This window comes from Haemorhous mexicanus, chromosome 1 (assembly GCF_027477595.1).
Source record: "Haemorhous mexicanus isolate bHaeMex1 chromosome 1, bHaeMex1.pri, whole genome shotgun sequence".
Lineage (NCBI taxonomy): Eukaryota > Metazoa > Chordata > Aves > Passeriformes > Fringillidae > Haemorhous > Haemorhous mexicanus.
In genome coordinates this window covers 56,295,858-56,314,982 of record NC_082341.1, presented here as the reverse complement: position 1 = coordinate 56,314,982, position 19,125 = coordinate 56,295,858, and the positions used below count along the sequence as shown (strand labels likewise).

The 19,125-nt window shown below is 41.7% G+C and overlaps 1 protein-coding gene across 2 annotated transcripts in view; it reads left to right on the top strand.

Moving 5' to 3' along the window:
* Positions 1 to 19,125, top strand: part of EGFR (epidermal growth factor receptor) — a 156,761-nt gene that overhangs the window by 125,199 nt on the left and 12,437 nt on the right. For both annotated transcript variants that reach the window (XM_059850076.1, XM_059850067.1), the window contains exons 16-22: positions 4,781 to 4,816; positions 6,128 to 6,269; positions 7,928 to 8,050; positions 9,261 to 9,359; positions 13,781 to 13,966; positions 17,225 to 17,380; positions 18,195 to 18,270. In XM_059850076.1, the coding sequence (XP_059706059.1) occupies positions 4,781 to 4,816; positions 6,128 to 6,269; positions 7,928 to 8,050; positions 9,261 to 9,359; positions 13,781 to 13,966; positions 17,225 to 17,380; positions 18,195 to 18,270 (818 nt within the window). The remainder of the gene's footprint in view (positions 1 to 4,780; positions 4,817 to 6,127; positions 6,270 to 7,927; positions 8,051 to 9,260; positions 9,360 to 13,780; positions 13,967 to 17,224; positions 17,381 to 18,194; positions 18,271 to 19,125) is intronic.

The following is a 19,125-nucleotide window of genomic DNA, read 5'->3' as shown; positions in this document are numbered from 1 at the left end:
TAATAAGTAATAATGATCTCCTCTCTTGATTTCCAACCTACAGAAGACATGGGATGCATAGGGAAAGGTTTTAGGGTTTGGGAGCTGATTATTGGACTGTGATGCTTTCAGAACAAAAAGCCAGCCCATGTTTGGTATATTTTCCTTCACAGGCCTCTGCTTTTTACCCTGCAAATTTGTCTGATCCAAAATCCTTCTATAATATGCCCATAATAATTGTTGCAAGAGAGGAATTGTGACATATTCAGACCAACCATCACATTGTGTACTAACTAATCCAAGTGCCAGTTCCCCACCTTCATGGGGAAAAGGAGATGAAGGGTGGAATCAGCAATTAACAGCCCTTTCCAGTGCTCATAGTGCAATTCAGTGCAATGGATTTCAGACAGTAGTTATACCAGCCTTCTGGATTTGCACGGTTTACAGCGATGGCCCTTGCTTTTTCTATAGTCACACACACGGCTTATCGGGGCTTCCCACTGCAAGCCCAGGAAGAAAGTTCCTCAGTTGAAAAGGGATCATAATAAGGTTGCTCTTTATTAATTACTTCAGTAGTCCCTACTGATACGAACTGGCCACAGTGGTCTGATAGCCTCTTTCTAACTGGCCACGTGGAAATGCAGCTGATTAGTGGAATAGTGCAGTGATAACCACACCTGAACAAGGCTTTCTTTTCACTGTGCAGCCTCAGTAGTGAGGTCCAACTATAGTCTCGAATGCAGATTTGGAGAACATAATTTGCCAGACAGGGATGTAAAACAAGTCACACAGTGGCTCTTAGCGGACAAGCAAGTTCCCCAAGCAGAATTGATCAGAGAAGTCAATTCCTGCCTCGCTTTTGCAGTGGATGGAGGAACCACAAGAGTCAGGCAGGAGATGAGGTTACAGTAAGGAGACTTTTTTAAAATGAGGGTTACCCAACATGTGCCTCAGTGTATTTGGCCCTGTGTTATTAAGGCAGAACATAAAAAGTAGTATCAATTTCATTTTTCACGTGAAAGAGCTGGGCTGAGTTTGCATCAGTTACATTGTGAACATGCTCAATAGCCCAATTCAAATTGATGCCCAAATGTGGCAGATGAAATAGGCTGTATCCTTGAAGGGCTCAAGAGAGCTAGAAGGAGGTAGTGTTGCAATATTTGCTATACAGATGAGACATCTGTGGCCATGGATGAGTAGGGAGCTAGTGTCAGGGTTATAATATGGGAACATGCAGTCAGGGACAGCATTGTCTCTCTGAAGGCAATCCATCAGCAATGCCCTTTCTCTTCACGCCTTTCCCTCATTTTGCTGTGGGAATGGATCTGTTCAGCAGTGGGTGGAAAACATCTGTCTCACAAAGCTTTTGCATCCTTAGAAACCACAGTCTCAGCAATTCCTGCATGACAAGAAACAACAACTTCATTTCTGTCCCTGTCCAATTTCACGGCTAGAGCCCACAACATCTTATCAGCATGATTAAGTGTGCTGACTTCAGTAGTCATGCAAGCAAGGGTTCCCAGGATCTCTCGCGGTTTTCCTTATTTGAAGAAGCTTCAAGTAAAAGACTTCTCTTCCCAGCTGAGTTTTGTCGGGAATTCCATTTTTTCGATTTAGGTATGCGTACTGGTTGTACATTGCTTCTTTTGCAATGCCATGAGGAATTCCTTTGAGTCTCATTTTCTTTGCTGAGTCCATTTTTCATCCTTCATTAGGAAACAGAATGAAGGATGCTTTCTCCTGCTTAGCTCAAAAGACCCCTTCTCTCCCAATTCTGTATTCTCTTGGGGATTTTGTATGCAAGCTTCCTTTTGCCCTACCTCTAGTGCAGCTGAGAATTATATGCTACGATAAAGAAAGCAACATCTCAAAAGCCCTGGAATTACCCCATATGTTCATCAGTTAAAGACACTCACCTTCTTAATTAATCTGGTCAGTGTTGAAGGATTTGATTTTCCCTTGCCAGTCTCACAGAGTACAGGAGATAAACTCAGACACAGCCACTGGAGTGGATAAGCAAGGAGGAGAAGAAGCCACCACTGTAGCCAGTACCACTGGCTGGCAGATCCCGGCTCCATCCACAGTTGTTATCAACACTCTGTGCCTCACCAGTCTTCATTTTAAATGCTAGGGGATTTTTGGGGAAAATGAGAAAGTGGCCAGGGGATCTGAGAGGGAAGGCTGCAGAAGCACAGCACAAATTCTATGCCTTTGTCACTCTTGGAGGGTTACTTAGAAAGAAAGGACAAAGTAAAATTTTTGTAAATTTTAAAAATATTTAAAAATGGTTTTCCATTTCTTTTATGGTTGTGAAGTAACTTAGGCTGTTATAGTGTGAGTCCCCTCTGAAAGACCATCAATCATAACAACTTGACAGTATTGCATCAAATTAGAAACTATAGGTCAAGGGGAAAGTTGTTAAAATCTTGATGGATTTAGGAAATAAACAGCTATGTCTGCTCCGGCACAAGTAATATTTACATAGATGGGTAAAATGTGTCATTCAGGATGAAATAGTTTTCAGGAGCTGTACACAGAACTAATTTTCCAGTAAGTAGAGAAATATATCAAAGGCTACAACTGCTGTTATATTAATCTCATATATCCATAAGATCTTGAGTTACTTCATAACATAAGGTCACATTTGTCATTTTGGTTTCTGTAAGCCGAAGAAAAATTACTCAGGAATGGAAAACATGATTATTTAGATTCCATAAAATCTGGGTTACTTATGTAGGGTGTCATCATAAAATTCCACATTAAGAAAGATGGTTATATATAGTCCTGGAGGGATAATCCTTATGGGCTTTGTTTCTTCTCTGACTTGAAATTAATCAGAAAACCAAGTGGGATTTGAAAAGCAGAAATTGACCTCTCTATTTCTTCTCAAACACCTTTTTACTTTATCCTACGAGACTTGATATTGATGGATTTTTGTGGGAAAAGGAAGGGAACGGATAAAAATCTACAGTTCTCCTGATGTGTAAGAGATGCGTAAGAGAAGAACTGATCAGTCATTTCTCAGACTCTAGCTACAATCCTCTCAGCCAGTTTTGTTTTCTGTTAGGAAGCACATAGAGAACATGCCATCTTAAAGTAGCATGGCAAACCAGAATTTTGAGGAAGAGATACTTTGAGGGACAGTAGTCATATTCTGAAATTAGGTGAGGTCTTCTATTTTCACATTCTTATCAAGAGCAGCTGTACATGTTTTGTTGTGTTAGAAATTCATGTCCAGGAGGTAGACCATGACTGGATGAGGTCTGGAGTCCTAGATAAGTTTTCTATTGAGCACCTGAAGAGAGAAGCCCAAGGCAAGATCTGGCCCCTGTGATGATAAGCAAGCTGGTGGCTCTGCTCTGCAGGTGCAGCCTCTCTGTGCTTAGTTACACAACTGAGCAAACAAAGCAAGCTGTATGCTGGTAGGAAAGCTATCAAGGCTGAGGACCCGGAATCCGGGAATTGGTATGCAGAGCACTTCCAGCATGTCCAGGACACCAGGATGCACATTCTTGCATGGGAGCCCAGTGAACTTACAAGACCTTCCAGATGCTGGGTCTTGGAGCGCTGTGTTGGCCCAGAAACAAGACAAATACACAAGGGAAGATCTGAGTAATGAAAACAAACAAACAAACAAACTAAAACCCAATAAATTGAGTAGTTGCTTCACCTCTTCCTTCCCCAGTCGCAGTCCAAGTTACGAGAGAACAGCTGCAACTCTACCTGGCATTTTGAAATTTTTTTTGGTTCCTTCTGTCAGTGAGAGGGATTCCAGAGCAGTTTTCCTGGCATGGGCTCACTCCTTACCCCCTACTTGACCTCCTCTGGAATTGTTTTGGGATGATCCATTTTCTTTAAGTCAGCGTAGGGAGCGGATACCACAAACTGGACTTTAGTCCTTTCCTGTGCTCTGTTTTCTAGAGGTGATGTCACCCTCTCAGTAATGCTCTCCTTCCTCAGCAGACACCACGAAGACCACAATTCCCATGAAGAGCATACATCTTATAGCCCAGCAGCACTTGGGGAATGCACTGCGCCTCTCACACTCATTAGACCATCAAGTGAACACAGTCACTGTGTTTTCATCTGTGGGGTTTTTTTTGCACTGCCCTGCCAAAATTTTGAGCATTTTAAACTCAAATGGAGCGTGAATGACTTGCTATTAGAGTTCCTGGCTCCCTGGATAACGATTTGTACCTGTTTACATTACCAGTAGCATAAGATTTTGGATTCTAAAGGAAAAATACCATGGATACGTGCCAACAAACTGTAGCCCGAGAGAGTGCTGTCAAGTCCCATTTTTTGATGGAAGTCTGTGTATCTGCTACCCAAGTTTTCCATTGAAATAGAAAGTCTGGAAATTGAAATCTTTACCTTGTCAGGAAACAAGGATTATGCAGGGGGGTCTGCAATGACATGTTTCCACAAGTATTTCTGTCCGTGTAGGAGAACGAGGCTACTTCTGCCCTCCTCCACAGTCAGCCCTGGGCTCTGCACAGAGATAGGGAATCCATGAATTTTGCGTATCTATGTCCTCCCCCATTTCTACCACATGCTAAAAATTGTTTTAAAACATTCTTTAAACTAAGTATGCAGCATAGCTATTTCTCTAGATAAAAAATTCTGGGGCAAGGTTGTTGACTGATATTTAATGAAGTGTATGACTATTATAAATTCCTATGTTAACACTTGGACTGCTCTGAAACATAAACTTTCAAATCAGTAGCACTCTTCTTAGTTGGAATTACAGAAGTATGTAGGCCAGAGCTACTATGTTTGTAACATTCATTTGTTTTTACAGGTGCAAAGGGCCAGGTCTTGAAGGCTGTCCAAATGGGTGAGTATTTCATCTGCTACAATTAATGGCAGAGCTGGAAGGAATGTGTGTGTGTGTGTGTTTACATTTCCACACTGGACACTGCAAGGCTGGGACTGAAGTCTTCAGCTGTTTACAGGGAAGTGACAGATTAGAGCAGGCTCAGAGCTATAAAAATGGTTTAAAGAACTGAGAAATATTGGCACAAGACTTCAAAATCTTGTTCTACCTACAATTTTTGTCAAGGTGAGACCAGGGATCTGTTACTGAAGAATAAAAGGAGGGGATGGAAAAAGAAAGGATTGAGGGCAGAGAGAGATATGTTTAGGACTGATATAGTTACCTGTGCTACAGGAGACACAGAGATGCAGAGGGTCTTTTCCAGCCCTGTGTTCTGTACATCTCCAAATACTGTGTGACCAGATGGATTCTTATTTGTCACACTCAGACTAGATCTTATATCACACTGTTTGGCTTCATGATGTGCTCAAGGTCATGCAACAAGCAAACAGTCTTCTCTGACTGGGAGAGAGGGATTTTGTTTCTGGCCACAAAGTCATGCTATGGCAAGATAAATTCAGCCTAGAAGTACTGTTAAAAACTGACTGCATTTAATAGCAATCCCTGGGGCAACTTAGAAAAATGCTGGGAAGACTCTCTAAGTGCAGACCAAAAAACAACCTTGGAAAACAGGTTTTCCTTTTCAACTTAAATTTGCAATTACCGAAGCTCTAGTAAAGAGGCAGCAATCTGTGTGTGCAGTGGGAATGGTACACAATGCCTATTTTCAGACATTTGTACTTGTAAGGAAGACCAATGATCTGACGTTCACTGTGACCCTTACAGCATGCCCCCTTCTCCCCACCATAATGGGGGGATATCAGCTGCATTGCTGGTATCACAACTGTGGATGCCTTTCTGAGAGGCCTTCTCTCCACATGCTTCATGTCTCTGATCGCACGTGGGCTGCCCACAGCTGGCACACATAGGCATCACAGATCTGATGTTCATGTGCTTGGTGGGTTTGTTAGAGGGAGGAGAAATCCCCTCACTTAAGCTATGAGGATCAGTTCCAATTGTGAGTTTGAAGGAAGAATGAAGACTTGTAGTTTTAAGCCCAGATGGAAATTAAGTTCCACTTTGAACAGATTACTGGATGAGGAACTTAAAAATACAGGTGCCCAAGAAATCTGAAGTGTCAAATAGGCTTATGTGCGCATCCAGAGTCTGTGTTTGATCAAACATAAGGCTTCCTGCAACCTCTCTAGGGCTTCTTTAAAGTCTAACACCTAAGAATCTTTTTCTCTTTCTGCGTGCCCTGCTGCGTTGCAGCTCCAAGATCCCCTCTATCGCAGCGGGCGTTGTGGGAGGGCTCCTGTGCCTGGTGGTGGTGGGCTTGGGCATCGGCCTCTACCTGCGGAGACGCCACATCGTCCGGAAGCGCACCCTGCGCCGCCTGCTGCAGGAGAGGGAGGTGAGCACTGCCAGCACCCTGCTCCACCTGGCCCAGTGGGTGTCCTCCTCCTTGTGCCAGAGGATTGAAGCACCCTGCATCTGCGTCCTGCATCCTGGTAGCTCAGCAATCCCTTGGGATGGGGAACGCGGCGGTTGCCACGCTGCTCAGGAAAGGAGCAGCATGCACCTAACGCCTTCTCAATCTCAAATCTGATCCCTCTGCATATAACTTGCAAACTATTTAAGGGATTTGGGTGTCTCAATCCCAAGGAAAGTCATTGAGATTACCTACTCAGAAAAAACTACACCCTCATGTTGAGGTGCAATGTGTTTGCTGATCCATACTACCTTCCCGTGTAGACCTTCAGCCTCAAATCGTGTGTCCCTCCAGACAAGCCTTGGGGCTCCTGTGGCGGTTTAGGGTGCTTGTGAAAATATTTCCCCCTTGATCAGATGCGTGCCTGATCCTGTGGAAAAAAAGGAGAGGAGGGAAAGGAATTGAGGAAGTGTTTGTGTCTTCTCTTTGGTTTGTTTTTAGCATAGAAAGCCCACAAACCCATCAAAGTGAATGGTTCACCCTGTTGGGCATGAACAAGGTTTCTGCACTGCTCTTTGTTTTTGTGTGCATTACAGCATCACCCTCCAGATGCCTCATATACAGCAAAATTCCTAATCCTGGGTGGAAGCTGCTCTTTTGTGGTTAGCCCCCTTCTCTTTCTAGCCTGGTTCTAGTAAATTAGCCAATTGTTTTTAACATTCTGCTAAAATCACAATTGCAGCGTCGTTCTGTCCTTGCCAGCTTTGCAGAGTCAGCTGCTAATATCCTTTAAAAAAAAGGAAGAAAAAGATAAGCTGGCTTGTTTTTCATTGCACTGTGAAACTATATTTTACATACTGCTGTATTCTGCAGTTGTGATAGTAGAGTTCAATTTCTGCTCAGCTCGTATTGTACCCTCTGGACTCCTCAAAATGAGGATATTTCATCACAGCTGAGAGGGTGCTGGTCCTCTAAAATCAGATTGAATCTAGCTAAATATGGTTTCATTTGAAGAAAAAGCAAAAGGAAAAACACAGAGGAAAAAGCTGACTTATGCATCATAAAAGCATTAAATATCTTTGGAGGGCATTACTGCTGTTTGCAATAAGGCTAAGATAAAATTTTGGAAAAATCAATAAGCAATTCAACATCCTTTTTTTTGAGGAAAGAACCACTGTCAGAGTTTCAATTGCTGCTTGTACGCTGCATGATCTGAGGGACCTACTGGTACCATGGGAATTTTATCCAGTTAAACAAGAGCAGACATGAAAGGTTGCAGGTGATTCTTGCCCATTATTTTAAACATTTTAATAATTTATTCACAAGTTCAAAACAAAAATAATCTCCTTTAGCATCTGAGGTAATTACATGATTTTTCATGCTGTGTGTTTGAAGGCTTTGAAGTCATAGCCTCCATTTGAGAAGAGGTATTCCTTCATTCTCCTTCAAAATGGCAGCTGCCACTCCATGCTTGATTTTTGGGGCTGGTATTTATTCCTGCAAGTCAGAGCAGAATTATCCTCCCAAAAACTTCACACGGAATCAAATGCTCATTATTTTAAAGGAAGGATTTATTTGCTTCCCCAAAGTGGTCAACCTTCCAGACTATGTAACCTAACACCATCTTCTCTCTGCACCAGCTTGTTGAACCACTGACACCCAGTGGGGAGGCACCAAACCAGGCTCATCTGAGAATTCTAAAGGAAACAGAATTTAAAAAGGTCAAAGTTTTAGGCTCTGGAGCTTTTGGCACTGTTTATAAGGTAAGATCATTGTTTTTCTGTTCCCCTTTTCATCCTGCTCCCTCCTGCAGAAGCTGCCCAAACAAAGCAAGAACTGGGAGCTTCAATCATTGTGTAGATATTTTTTTAAACTAGATTTTATAGCGTGTATCTATCTATTGAAGGGTAGAGAGGTTACTCAATCATCATTAGTTTTGTTAGAAACTGGTTAACAGAAGGTTTAAATAAAACCTTGCCAAAGTCACACTGCTGATCCTGGAGAACAAAGATCATGACTTAAAAACTACCACAGTCAGATACACCCCACTGTAAATATTAAGAAGAAAAAGAAATGCATTGTGGTTAGCTCAGTGCAAAACCATTTTTCTGTGTCATCTGGGATCTTCTTTTTATAATGTTCAATCATTCTTCTATTAGAACTGATTCAGATGTGTGAAAGTGTCTGCACACCTTCAGTTGTGTAGGTTCACAAGTTAATTTTTCTCTTGGTGTTTGTTTATCCTCTGTGCTTCTTCATTAAGTTCCTCCTTTTATTCAGGATATGTGTTTCAGGCTTTTCCATTAACTATCAATTCCTATATTTCTTTGTAAAGCCCTGTATTCTGAATCAGGCTTCCAGCTATGATTAGGAACTTCAGGGGCACAAAAAGATGTAAAGCACCTGCACTGCTGGGGGTTTCAGGAGCATGTCCTCCCAGTGCCACACTGCTGACCTGCCACTTGAATGGCCTCCTGACACTTTAGATGTAGAGCACTGCACCAGTGGGGCATAGACTTCCCTACCACTGCATGTTTAGGACTGGATTGTTTTGTACAGCATAGGTGCCATCTGGTTTTAATGAGAAAATGCTAATTATTTTCATCCCATGATTTATAAATTGGAAGTGGCACAGTTTTGCACATGCAGTTGCTGTGAAGCTCTAATTAGTTACATTTCCATCCACAAATGATGCTCTTTATGCATCTCTTGGGCTATTTACACAGGCATAGTAGTGAACATGTTTTTTTCAAGAGAGTATGGTAGAGGTGACTGAAAAAGAAGTACCACCCCATTAACAGGAATTTGGTAATACCCACAAGACACATTTTTTGCATATTTTTGTTGTCTGCCATGTCTTTCCATTGCTCAGAATATCTAAGTCTACTCAGAAGATATAAAATATATATGTAACTGCGAGAATTAACCTGTTAGGTATGAGAGTGAATAACTTTGTGTACTTCTTTTTGATAGGGACTTTGGATCCCAGAAGGAGAGAAGGTTAAAATTCCTGTTGCTATTAAAGAGTTGAGAGAGGCTACATCACCAAAAGCCAACAAGGAAATACTTGATGTGAGTTTTCATGTTTGTTTTCTCAAGTTGCCAGTGGTCTGTGGATTTTCTTCTCTAACAACTAGAGGGGTTTCAGGAATTTGTGTGGGAAGAAATATTTTGCATCCTAAGCTCAATTGTCCATCTAGAAGTTCTGTACTTTGCAGCCCAGTCTGTGAAGTGCTTTTGTGTCTCTCATGAGCCCAATCCCAATACAGATTTTATACTCGTGGGGTAGCACCTAAGGAGTAGTTAGGACCATAAATTTACAACTAATTCTTTTTTTTTTTATTCTGATATTTCAGGCCTTAAGCTGTGGCCTTCATTGTCATTATGGTGGTACAACTAAGCCAAATAACAACAGACCTAATGATTTATGCATCCTGCAGATTGTCATAAACTAGTTGCTTGATTAAATAGAATTAAGTTAACTATAAATCCAAAATAAAACTTTTAAATGTCAGCTTCTGATTTCTCTTCCATAGAATGCAAGAAATTATCTCACCTTCTGACAGAAGCTTGGGATTTGTATTTTATTGTTTGGATATAGCTCATAGCTTCAGAAAACAGGAGAAAATGCTATGGGACACTGATTTAGGAGTTCATAAATGTTTGAGTTTACAATGAGTGAGCCAGAGTCCTAAATACAAAGTTTCCTGAACCTGAAGTTTATGAAAACCTTAACTAGATCCAAAGCCATGGAACATGCAGCACCAAGGATATATAAATTTGTGTACAAGGAAAGGAGACTGCTGAGTGAGGAGAGGAGCACTCAGAAGTTCAGTGTAACTTCAGATTTCCCATGCTGCGGTTCAGTCTTAAGCAACAAGAAGAGTTTGTTTGTCTGTATGTTTTTCTGTCCTGTCCCTGGTATGTCCCAAATGGACCTGTTTGTCTGGAATTGATGGTGCTGTTAATCAAGCACACAAGTCCTTCAGCCATGAGGAAAATTGTGGATTTTATTTTTTTTATTTTGGTAGGGACTGAATTTAGAAGGGTTTTTTTTGTTTTTACTGCAGTTTTGGCCAGCAAATGACACCTCAGGTAGAAAGGTTCATCTCAGATGGCTGAGTCTGGTGAAGATCTTAACAAAAAGCCCATCCTTGTAGTGAGAAGTCTCAGGATAAATGTCTGTGAACAAACCACCACTGTGCTACTGACGATAATAAAGCTCACTGGATTTTTCAAGTCACCCTGAATAAACATTACTCTGCTTCTGCAGATTGTGTGTTATGCACCATGTGATTTGATAGGCATATTGCAGCAGTGCAGAATAATTGGTGGTCCATCTCCAAATCCATACAGGAAGCAATATCCATTCTGGTTTTAGTTTAGTTTAGTTAGACTCCAGACAAGTCTCAGCCCTTCCCTAGGTCCCTACCTATGTGGCCCTCATTCCTGCCCCTCACATGCCTGTGCTCTCTCCCTTCACTGGCATTCCCTGCATTGAGAAGCTGGTAGAGATGTTGCTCAGCTGCCTGCTCAGAGCTCTGCCCCACAGTTTGCTCTTCACATTGATGAGGAACATAAAACAGTGTTCACAAAAGATGCTTTGGACTTAACTGCATTAAATTCCTGAAGGCATGTATACTGGAGGAAGGGTTAGTCAACAAGCCTACTGTACTTCATCCTTCCTTCAGCAGATCAAGATCACTGGACAGGGTAGTAGATGCAGGGACTGTGTGCTCTTGAGTGGTATCAAAGTGCATTCTCTTCTAAAAGAAATTTCTGTGGCAAATCCCCACATTTTCTTTTCCTTTGAATTAGGATGTTTACCAAAAAGCTTTTGCTTTTCCAATCCTGTTAATTTTTAGATAATTTGGTTGGTGGAACTCTAGTATTTCAGAACTAAATTTTTGGAAAAAATACAAAGCTAGTGAAAGAAGCCAGAGGGATGACTCCAAAAGCACTTCTCAAAACAGATTTTTGCTACACAACCAATTTTCCAAGGTCACTGGAACCTCAAAGATAATAATGTCTAATTAAAGATGATTTGTCTTACACGATCACACTAGGTATAGAACAAGCACAGCAGCTTTAGCTCTTGTAATCCAGGCAAGCTCTGGCCGACTTTATTAGGGTAGGGTTAATTGAGAAGGTTGTTGTTAAATACCAAGCATACTTGGAGCAGGTCAGAGCGCACCCGAAGAGATTTCCAAGATAAACAGTTGAAACAAAGACCCACTTTAATGTCTTGGGCTACTTAGAGGGACCCACAACCACACAATAGCTCTGTTCTGCTTTCTGCAAGGAGGAGGCCTGTTTTCCTCTGCAGTATCAAATGCAAGAGGCCGTCAACACTTGGATGCTCTCCGAGGCTGTGGCCCAAACGCCCACCCTGCTCCCGCAGTGTCCTGGTGCTCAGCCCCCAGGTCAGCCCCACGGGGGCTGTGCAGCAGATGGGCAGTGAGAACAGCTCCAGCTCTGCAGTCTTCCCCCCACCCTGCCCTGCCAAAATGAATACAATATGGATCTGAATCCCAGCAGGAAGCAAAGAATCCTTCATCATTGCAATGGCTCAGTTTGGAAGCATAGGGAAATGAAGTTGTTTTGGTCTCTCCTTATGTCTGAGTATTGGATAACAAATTTGCAAGAATCTCTAACAAATGATGCCACAAATATATACAAGCTGAATAGCAGATTGTGTTCCTGCTTTATCTTTCCTTGAGCACAATCAGTGCTATCCATGGCAGAGGGCTGTTTTTCAGTGGTTTGCCCACATCATGCAGTAGGTTGACAAGCTCTTACTAATTCTGGTGGAGATCCTATTTAACCTGTCTGCCCGGAGCCTATTTCCATTCTGAGGGCTCCAAAACAAGGATACCAAATGCAGAAGTAGTACCTCAAAAGAGGCTGCATTACATCATGTTTTGCTTAGGCTGGCCCATTAAGCAACAACACAGAGGCCAGAAAGTATTGCTTAAGAATTGGGGTTGCTTATTTCTTGAACGTCATTGCCTTAATAATAGTTCTCACCAGCTATGGAGCTATGTGACATCTGTTTGCTAGATGATGAGTAAAGTGCTATGGTATTTATTTTCATAAGCTCTTAGAAAGAGCAGATTTTCTCTTTCCCTTGCACTATTCATGTCTTCACTATGATTTTAGGCTTTGGGGGACTGCTAGCCTGAATTGCCAAGGGGTGATTAGCAGGTGTTCCTCCAGATGCTGAATCAAGATGCTGACCTGCTCACTGAATGGAAAAATTCCCATTCATTTCCCCTTGTGTTACTTTTCAATCAAATCACTTTTAAAATATCTAAAAATGACATACTGTAAATCAGACACAAAGTTAGTTAAAGAAACCAAACAACTGCAGCTCTAATTTTTTCCCCCTGGAATCCATTCTTTGAGCTGGCATTCAACAGTGGATTTGAGTATAAATACAGATCTCAAATTTCAATCTATAAGTAGTTTTTGCATACAAAAACCATGAGATCAGGAATTTTTACCCATGATCATATTAAATAATGTATTTGAACCAGTCTCTGAAGGGGTCGTTCCCTTCCCACAGAAGAATAAAAGAAGAGGAGGTATCTTGGGTGTTGTATATAGGATTTAGGATTTAGATTTAGGATGTTGTATACACCCTAAAGCTACACGGGGTGTATCCATATCTGAAAAAAGAGTTTTTCACATATTTATGAAACTAAACCAAAATTCCATTTGACCAAAGGGTCTGTAATGCTTGGGCTCCCACATTCCAAGTACCTTTCTAGTATAATTTACATTGCTATATCAGTCTAAACCAGCTTTTTCAATTGAGGGCAGTATTTTCACCATTGTTACTTAAAGAAAAGCATTCAAGCTTCTAAAGCAGTGAAGTGATTTTTAATCTATTTGGTTTGACATGGAATGAAGAACAGCACGGTCAAGAAGAACATGGTCTCTTAAAGAATGAGACTGTCAGTCACGTTCTAGATGACAGCTTTGACTCTCTGGGTTATATACCAGCCTTGTCAGGGGAGCAGAATTCTCAAAAATACTGATTTCCAGTCAGTTTCCTTAAAAGGTCTGTGGAGAAAAAAGCCATATGGCACATGTTCATAAAATGTGTTGCCCTTTCAATTAGGTGCTCAAAATTATGAAATCCCGTCAGCTTCCAGTTGGTGTTAAATTTGTTAATTCCTGCTTGGTCTGTAGGTTTGAATCTCCCAGGATCTGATGTCCAATGTTTGCTTGGTGTACAGTAGTGAGAGACTGGCTCTTCTGTAGCATGTCAGTGATGATTTGGTGTTCAAAATCTGGACATTCCACTGAATGGAAAACAGTCAGTCCACAGAGAGGGAAATATGTGTATTTTGTATGTGATATGAGGCACAGAGTTTGCATATAGTGTTTTAGCAAGTTCTTGGATGACCAACTTATTTTAAACTGCCTCTAAATATTCATGTCATGCCAAAGGGAGTGCTTCACATTTCTTTTTTTGCCTTTCTTCTCAGGAAGCTTATGTGATGGCTAGTGTTGACAATCCTCATGTGTGTCGCTTGCTGGGAATCTGCCTCACTTCAACTGTTCAGCTCATCACCCAGCTGATGCCTTACGGCTGCCTCCTGGATTACATCCGGGAGCACAAGGACAACATCGGCTCTCAGTACCTCCTCAACTGGTGTGTGCAGATTGCAAAGGTGAGCAGAGCAGAACTCCAGATTAGCTAAAACTCAGAGATCTGACAGCACATAATTACCTGTCTCTGCAAATCTTTCTGTTTCACCACCTGGATCATAGGTATCTTATACATGGCAGTAAGCAGTTACTTTTTCTTGAACAATTTACTATTTTCTTGCTGTTGGGCAAACATTAACTATTCAAAATGCTTCTAGGCAGTTTAATATTATCACCTAGGCATTTATGTCCAAACCAAGCATCCGGTATCGAAAGGATAATGTGATGAAAATGTGATGCAGCACAGACAAGCAGGGAAGGCAATAGAAGAATTTGTCAATTTCCATAGCAAAATGCTGCTTCCATCAGTGGATTTCTTCAGGCTGTGTCACAGGACAGTGATGTTGAATACATCTTCTTGTGTGCTTTGGAGAGTTTCATGCTGAAATCTCTGAGGCCAGGGATCAGAACTGCTGACTACTGAATACCAGCTCCGTCCTTGATCAGGCTGGCTTTCACCAAAAGGCATTCGGGCACCCCAGAGCTATTCTGTAATTCACAGATGCTGAGCTGGGGTCTGCAATCTAACTGCAATGGCCATAAAAGGCTCATTATCACACCTGGTTCTGTTTGCCAAAGAGCAGCAAAGGACCTGCAATTCAGCCTCTAGCCCAATATGCTGTGTTTGGATGGTGGTTAGCTATTTACAAACATGGAAAAACAATGCAAAACCAGCAAAAAAATAACTGCCATTTGTTGGAGATTTGTCATATGAGATGGCAGTGTCCACACAGCATGGTTGCTTTAATGCTATTTATTTCAGGAATGCTGGTCTGCAGGAAAACCACACACTTAAAAACTTATCGGTCCCTTGAGGCCTTGTGTACATGCCAGGCTCGCCCAGCCGTGGTTTGCTTTCAGGAAACATGCTGAGGACCTCAGAAATGTATCCACCAAATGTCTATAGAGCACATTTTTCACAGTGTACTTTTTTTACATTTTGCTCCACAACAAGTGAAATCTAATTTATGTGTCCACCTGGGATGTGAGTTGCTTTTTTTTTTGTGACTCTTTTGCTTTCTTGTTTAATATCAATTACTGCTCTATCCTAGTTTCAGTCTCTTTGGAGGGTGAACTGGAGGCTAGATTTCCCTCCTCCTCCTCCTCCTTCTTCTCCTTGTTAATTTTTAAAGTGGCAAAATTCATCCCCAAGTGGGTCCTTAGGGCATTGCTTGCCCGAAAGGTTGCCATTCACAATTGTTTGCTTTCGTTTGATTTTTTTATGGCAGTTCAACATTTGCCCATAGCAACTTCTACCTTCGCCAGTGATGCCTGACCTTCAACATACTCTTTTGTGCTGCTCCACATTGAAGTTCTCCTCAAAGCACTCATAAATCTTATGCACAGCTTTTTCCCACCAATGTGTCTGGTGTTACTACTCTGATAAAGTTATGCCAGATTTTTGAACATTCTCTGACACTTTAAAAATTTACTTATGAGCGGAAAAAAGAATTGAAACAAATACAGGTCTGGTGACTAATCAGCAGGAGGCAAGTTCCCTGGGAAGCTTATTTTCATTACTGTTTTCACAGCTTTGAAATAAGTTTTCTTTGCATCTTTTACAAACATTATCTTTTCCTGAGGTATGGAGTCCTCTCTTCCAGGCAAGATGTTATGATAGCATAAACACTGCACGTGCAGAAACGCTGTGAAGGAACTCTTTGAACACAATGGTCTCATGCTTAGTGATGAAAAATGGATTAAACTCCAGACCTGCACACAATTAAAGATGTGCTGAACTTTCTAAGCCAGCAGTTCAACCTTTTCAGTGTATGGTTATGCACGTGCATGAGCCTTCAGCCATCAGCACCCTAAACAGCTTAGTGTGACACTGATATTCTGCCTTTCAGCAGCTCTGAGTCTTAGTAGCCTCTGCAGCAAGTCAGTTTTAGCAGGACGTTTTTTGTCTACTGGGGCTAGATTATGCAATTTTTTTTTTTTTTTTAAGATAGTCTGTTTTCTGTCAGCAGCTCAGAAGTTTTTGTTCCGAGAGCTCTGCTTGCTAAAGATCTATTTGTGTGATTCAGTGCACGCTCGTAGTGGCACTGTGCCAGTTTGTTTGGGTGGTTTGTTTTGGCAACATTAGCAGTGCATGGGTGAAGTTCTGCTGAGGGACTTGGAAGGAGGATTCGATGGTGGTCCAGCTTTAAAGTGGGCTTAGGAAGCGGGTGGAGGATGGAAAGCAATTATTCCCTCCAGTCTTCTGCCATCACATCAACACGATCATTTCGGTGCTAACTTTGTAGGTTAAAAGGATTTTTTTAATCAATTCTCTTCATAAAAATACAAACGCATAAGCTGCCCCGAGAAGAAATGCAAGGACTGGGAATAATAGTGGGTTTTGGAAAAGATATTGCAGGAAACTTGGAAATCATGAACTTTTTGATTTCATATACCAAGAGACTGGTGTTGAGGGAAAGGGGAGTAATCTCTGTGGTCAGAAACACAGCTGTTAAATTTATGCTTTAGAAGTCAAACCAGCACAATTAGTTATATTCTTCCTTCAGAGGCAGTCGTACCAAAAATGCACGTATGCTATGGCAAATCCAGCCTAATCATGGGAGGCAGTGAAACTAGAAGAACTTGCCTTTTTCAAAGAGAACTGGAAAATGGATGCAGCTCTGAGTTCAGACTTAGAATGATTTATTTTGTTTTCCCCCCATTTTACCTTTGCAGTGGACTGCCTCATTGTTAGCAGGAAGAAGGCACAGTACGCTGCCTGTAATAAAACACAATATGAACAATTTTGAGTAATTCTCTAAATACTCTCTGTAGGGTTTGTGTGTGTACATAATGGCAGGGGATAGTTAAACTCTGTACTGTGCTTTCCTGAACTCACTGGGTTTGCACAAGTGCAGCCGAAAGAAGACTTCGTCCCTTTATTTGTACGTTCCATCCTGATTTTGTATTTCTTGAACTAAGTGCCAAAGGAACCAGATCCCCTGCTACTATCTGCTCTACCCACTGCTGCGTCTTTTTCCTTCACTACTTCACCAGTGCCTGGACCTACAAGAAGGTTCCTGCAGGGTAATAGCAACAGTCAATAATGTTACAATAGTAACCCTCATCCTCACCCTGCAATAAACACCATGTAAATGGAGAGTGCAGGTGGGATAACTTACCCCGTGTTTATGGTGGTGTCTGTAGTTGCCACAAAGCAGCTGAGGTTTGGTGACTTGAGTGTACCAGTGAGACCTGACCAGCAGTGTGTTACTTTGCAGGGAATGAACTATCTGGAGGAGCGGCGCCTGGTGCACCGTGACCTTGCTGCCAGGAACGTCCTTGTTAAGACTCCTCAACACGTGAAAATCACGGACTTCGGGCTGGCAAAGCTGCTCGGTGCTGACGAGAAGGAATATCATGCTGAGGGAGGCAAGGTAAAGCACGCTGCACAGTGAACTACTGCACAATTGCTGGTGTTTGTGCTTGCACACAAGCCTCAAACAAAGAGGGGGGGGAAAGAGAGTTTGTTTTTCAAAGCTCTCAGCTGCCATCTCAGCGTGCTGCCTTTGAAGCCTGTGGAAGTCCTCTGAAATCAGCCAAAGCAGCATCAGGCCAGTGGGACTGCAGTGGGAGCAGAGGTAGCAGAGCAGCAAATGCTTTTGAAATTCCCACCCAGAATGTCTGGGAAAATTCATCAGTGTAGCCAACACCAATAAGACTGTGCAGCTTATAAAGAGAAAGGGAATGTTGTATATTTATGGCAGAAGAAAGACCTGTCAGACTTGGTTCAACATGCTTTTGTGTTGTACTGCGTGCTGATAGAGAGAATGTGTCCTGCTGAGAAATTAAAGAGAAGCTGCTTGCAAATATTGCAGAGGCCATAAATAGAAACCATATGAGTGTAGATCAGTCATGTAGTTTAAGACTGGATTTGTGTCCTGTTCTGATAGAAGGCTAAAAAGTAGTTATTTGGCTGTTTAAAATATTGTAAAACTGTTTAGTAAGAGACATTTCTGATACACCTAGTATTCCACGTTTCCAGGTTCTTCACAACATATGAAAATAATAAAGGGGAACTCAAAAGTTGCCTGTTCTACCATTCAGCTGGTTCTGTTGGCTATTTTTGGGTTTTTTTTCCCTTCTGCAACCAAACTATTGATTTGCACACCACCTGGTGGTAAATATCCCTGATAAATTTTGGGTCAGGATTAGGACCCAATCTTAAGGATTCGTTGTGAATTTTCCTAGGTTCCTATTAAATGGATGGCATTGGAGTCAATTTTACACCGGATTTACACTCATCAAAGTGATGTCTGGAGTTATGGTGAGTTTAAAAGTAGTTACAGTTATTGCAGATGGGTTGGAAAATTTCATTATTTGCTGGTGACTCTATACTGGCCTTTTTACTTTGCATTGTGAGAAGAGCAAGAGATCAAATATATAAACACAGTGCCCAAATCACCTGTTCAACAAATTAAAATCCCCGTGAAACTGCATGTGAGTGAGGTGTAAGATGTTTCACAGAATATGCTTTGGGTAATAAGCCCTCCCCTGAAAGGGGCCGCAGGTAGGAGACTCTGGTCTATTTTCTGAAGTTCTGTTAAAGTTTTTCTTCAGCAGCTTCAGAGGAAATATAATGGAGCTGGCAATGGAGATAACTAGGAGGACTTAAAATCACTGGCCACACTATCAGTTGGTGTCAACCAGTGTAACACTGCTGAGGCCTAAAATGCTTATGCTGTCCTCGTACTGAGGACAATGCTAAAAGGGAAGCAGTGTGATAACCTCCTTAGAGAATTTATTTTGTATTTGGTATAGTTCATAAAGCCAGCTTGAAAGAAAGGAGCAGAAAGGAAACTTTTCAGAGCAACCTATTGCAAAATTTCCTCCCCCATGGGCTCTTATATTCCTGGAAAATATTTAATGCAGATGGTCAGATCCTATGTCCTTTTTGAAACAGTACAGCCTTTGGTCCTCTTAATCCATTTATGGATCTTGGCATCCAAAATCTTGTTTTGTATCCTAAGCTACTGGACAATCACAACAGCTACATCACAGGAGTCCCTGGTATGTCAGCAAATGACGCTTAGGCAGCTGGTTTACACATCTTTCAAAAACTGCTTTTGCTCGTCTCCAGAGAGATTGTTTTTAAACAAAAAGAGAACTTCCATTTTTAAAA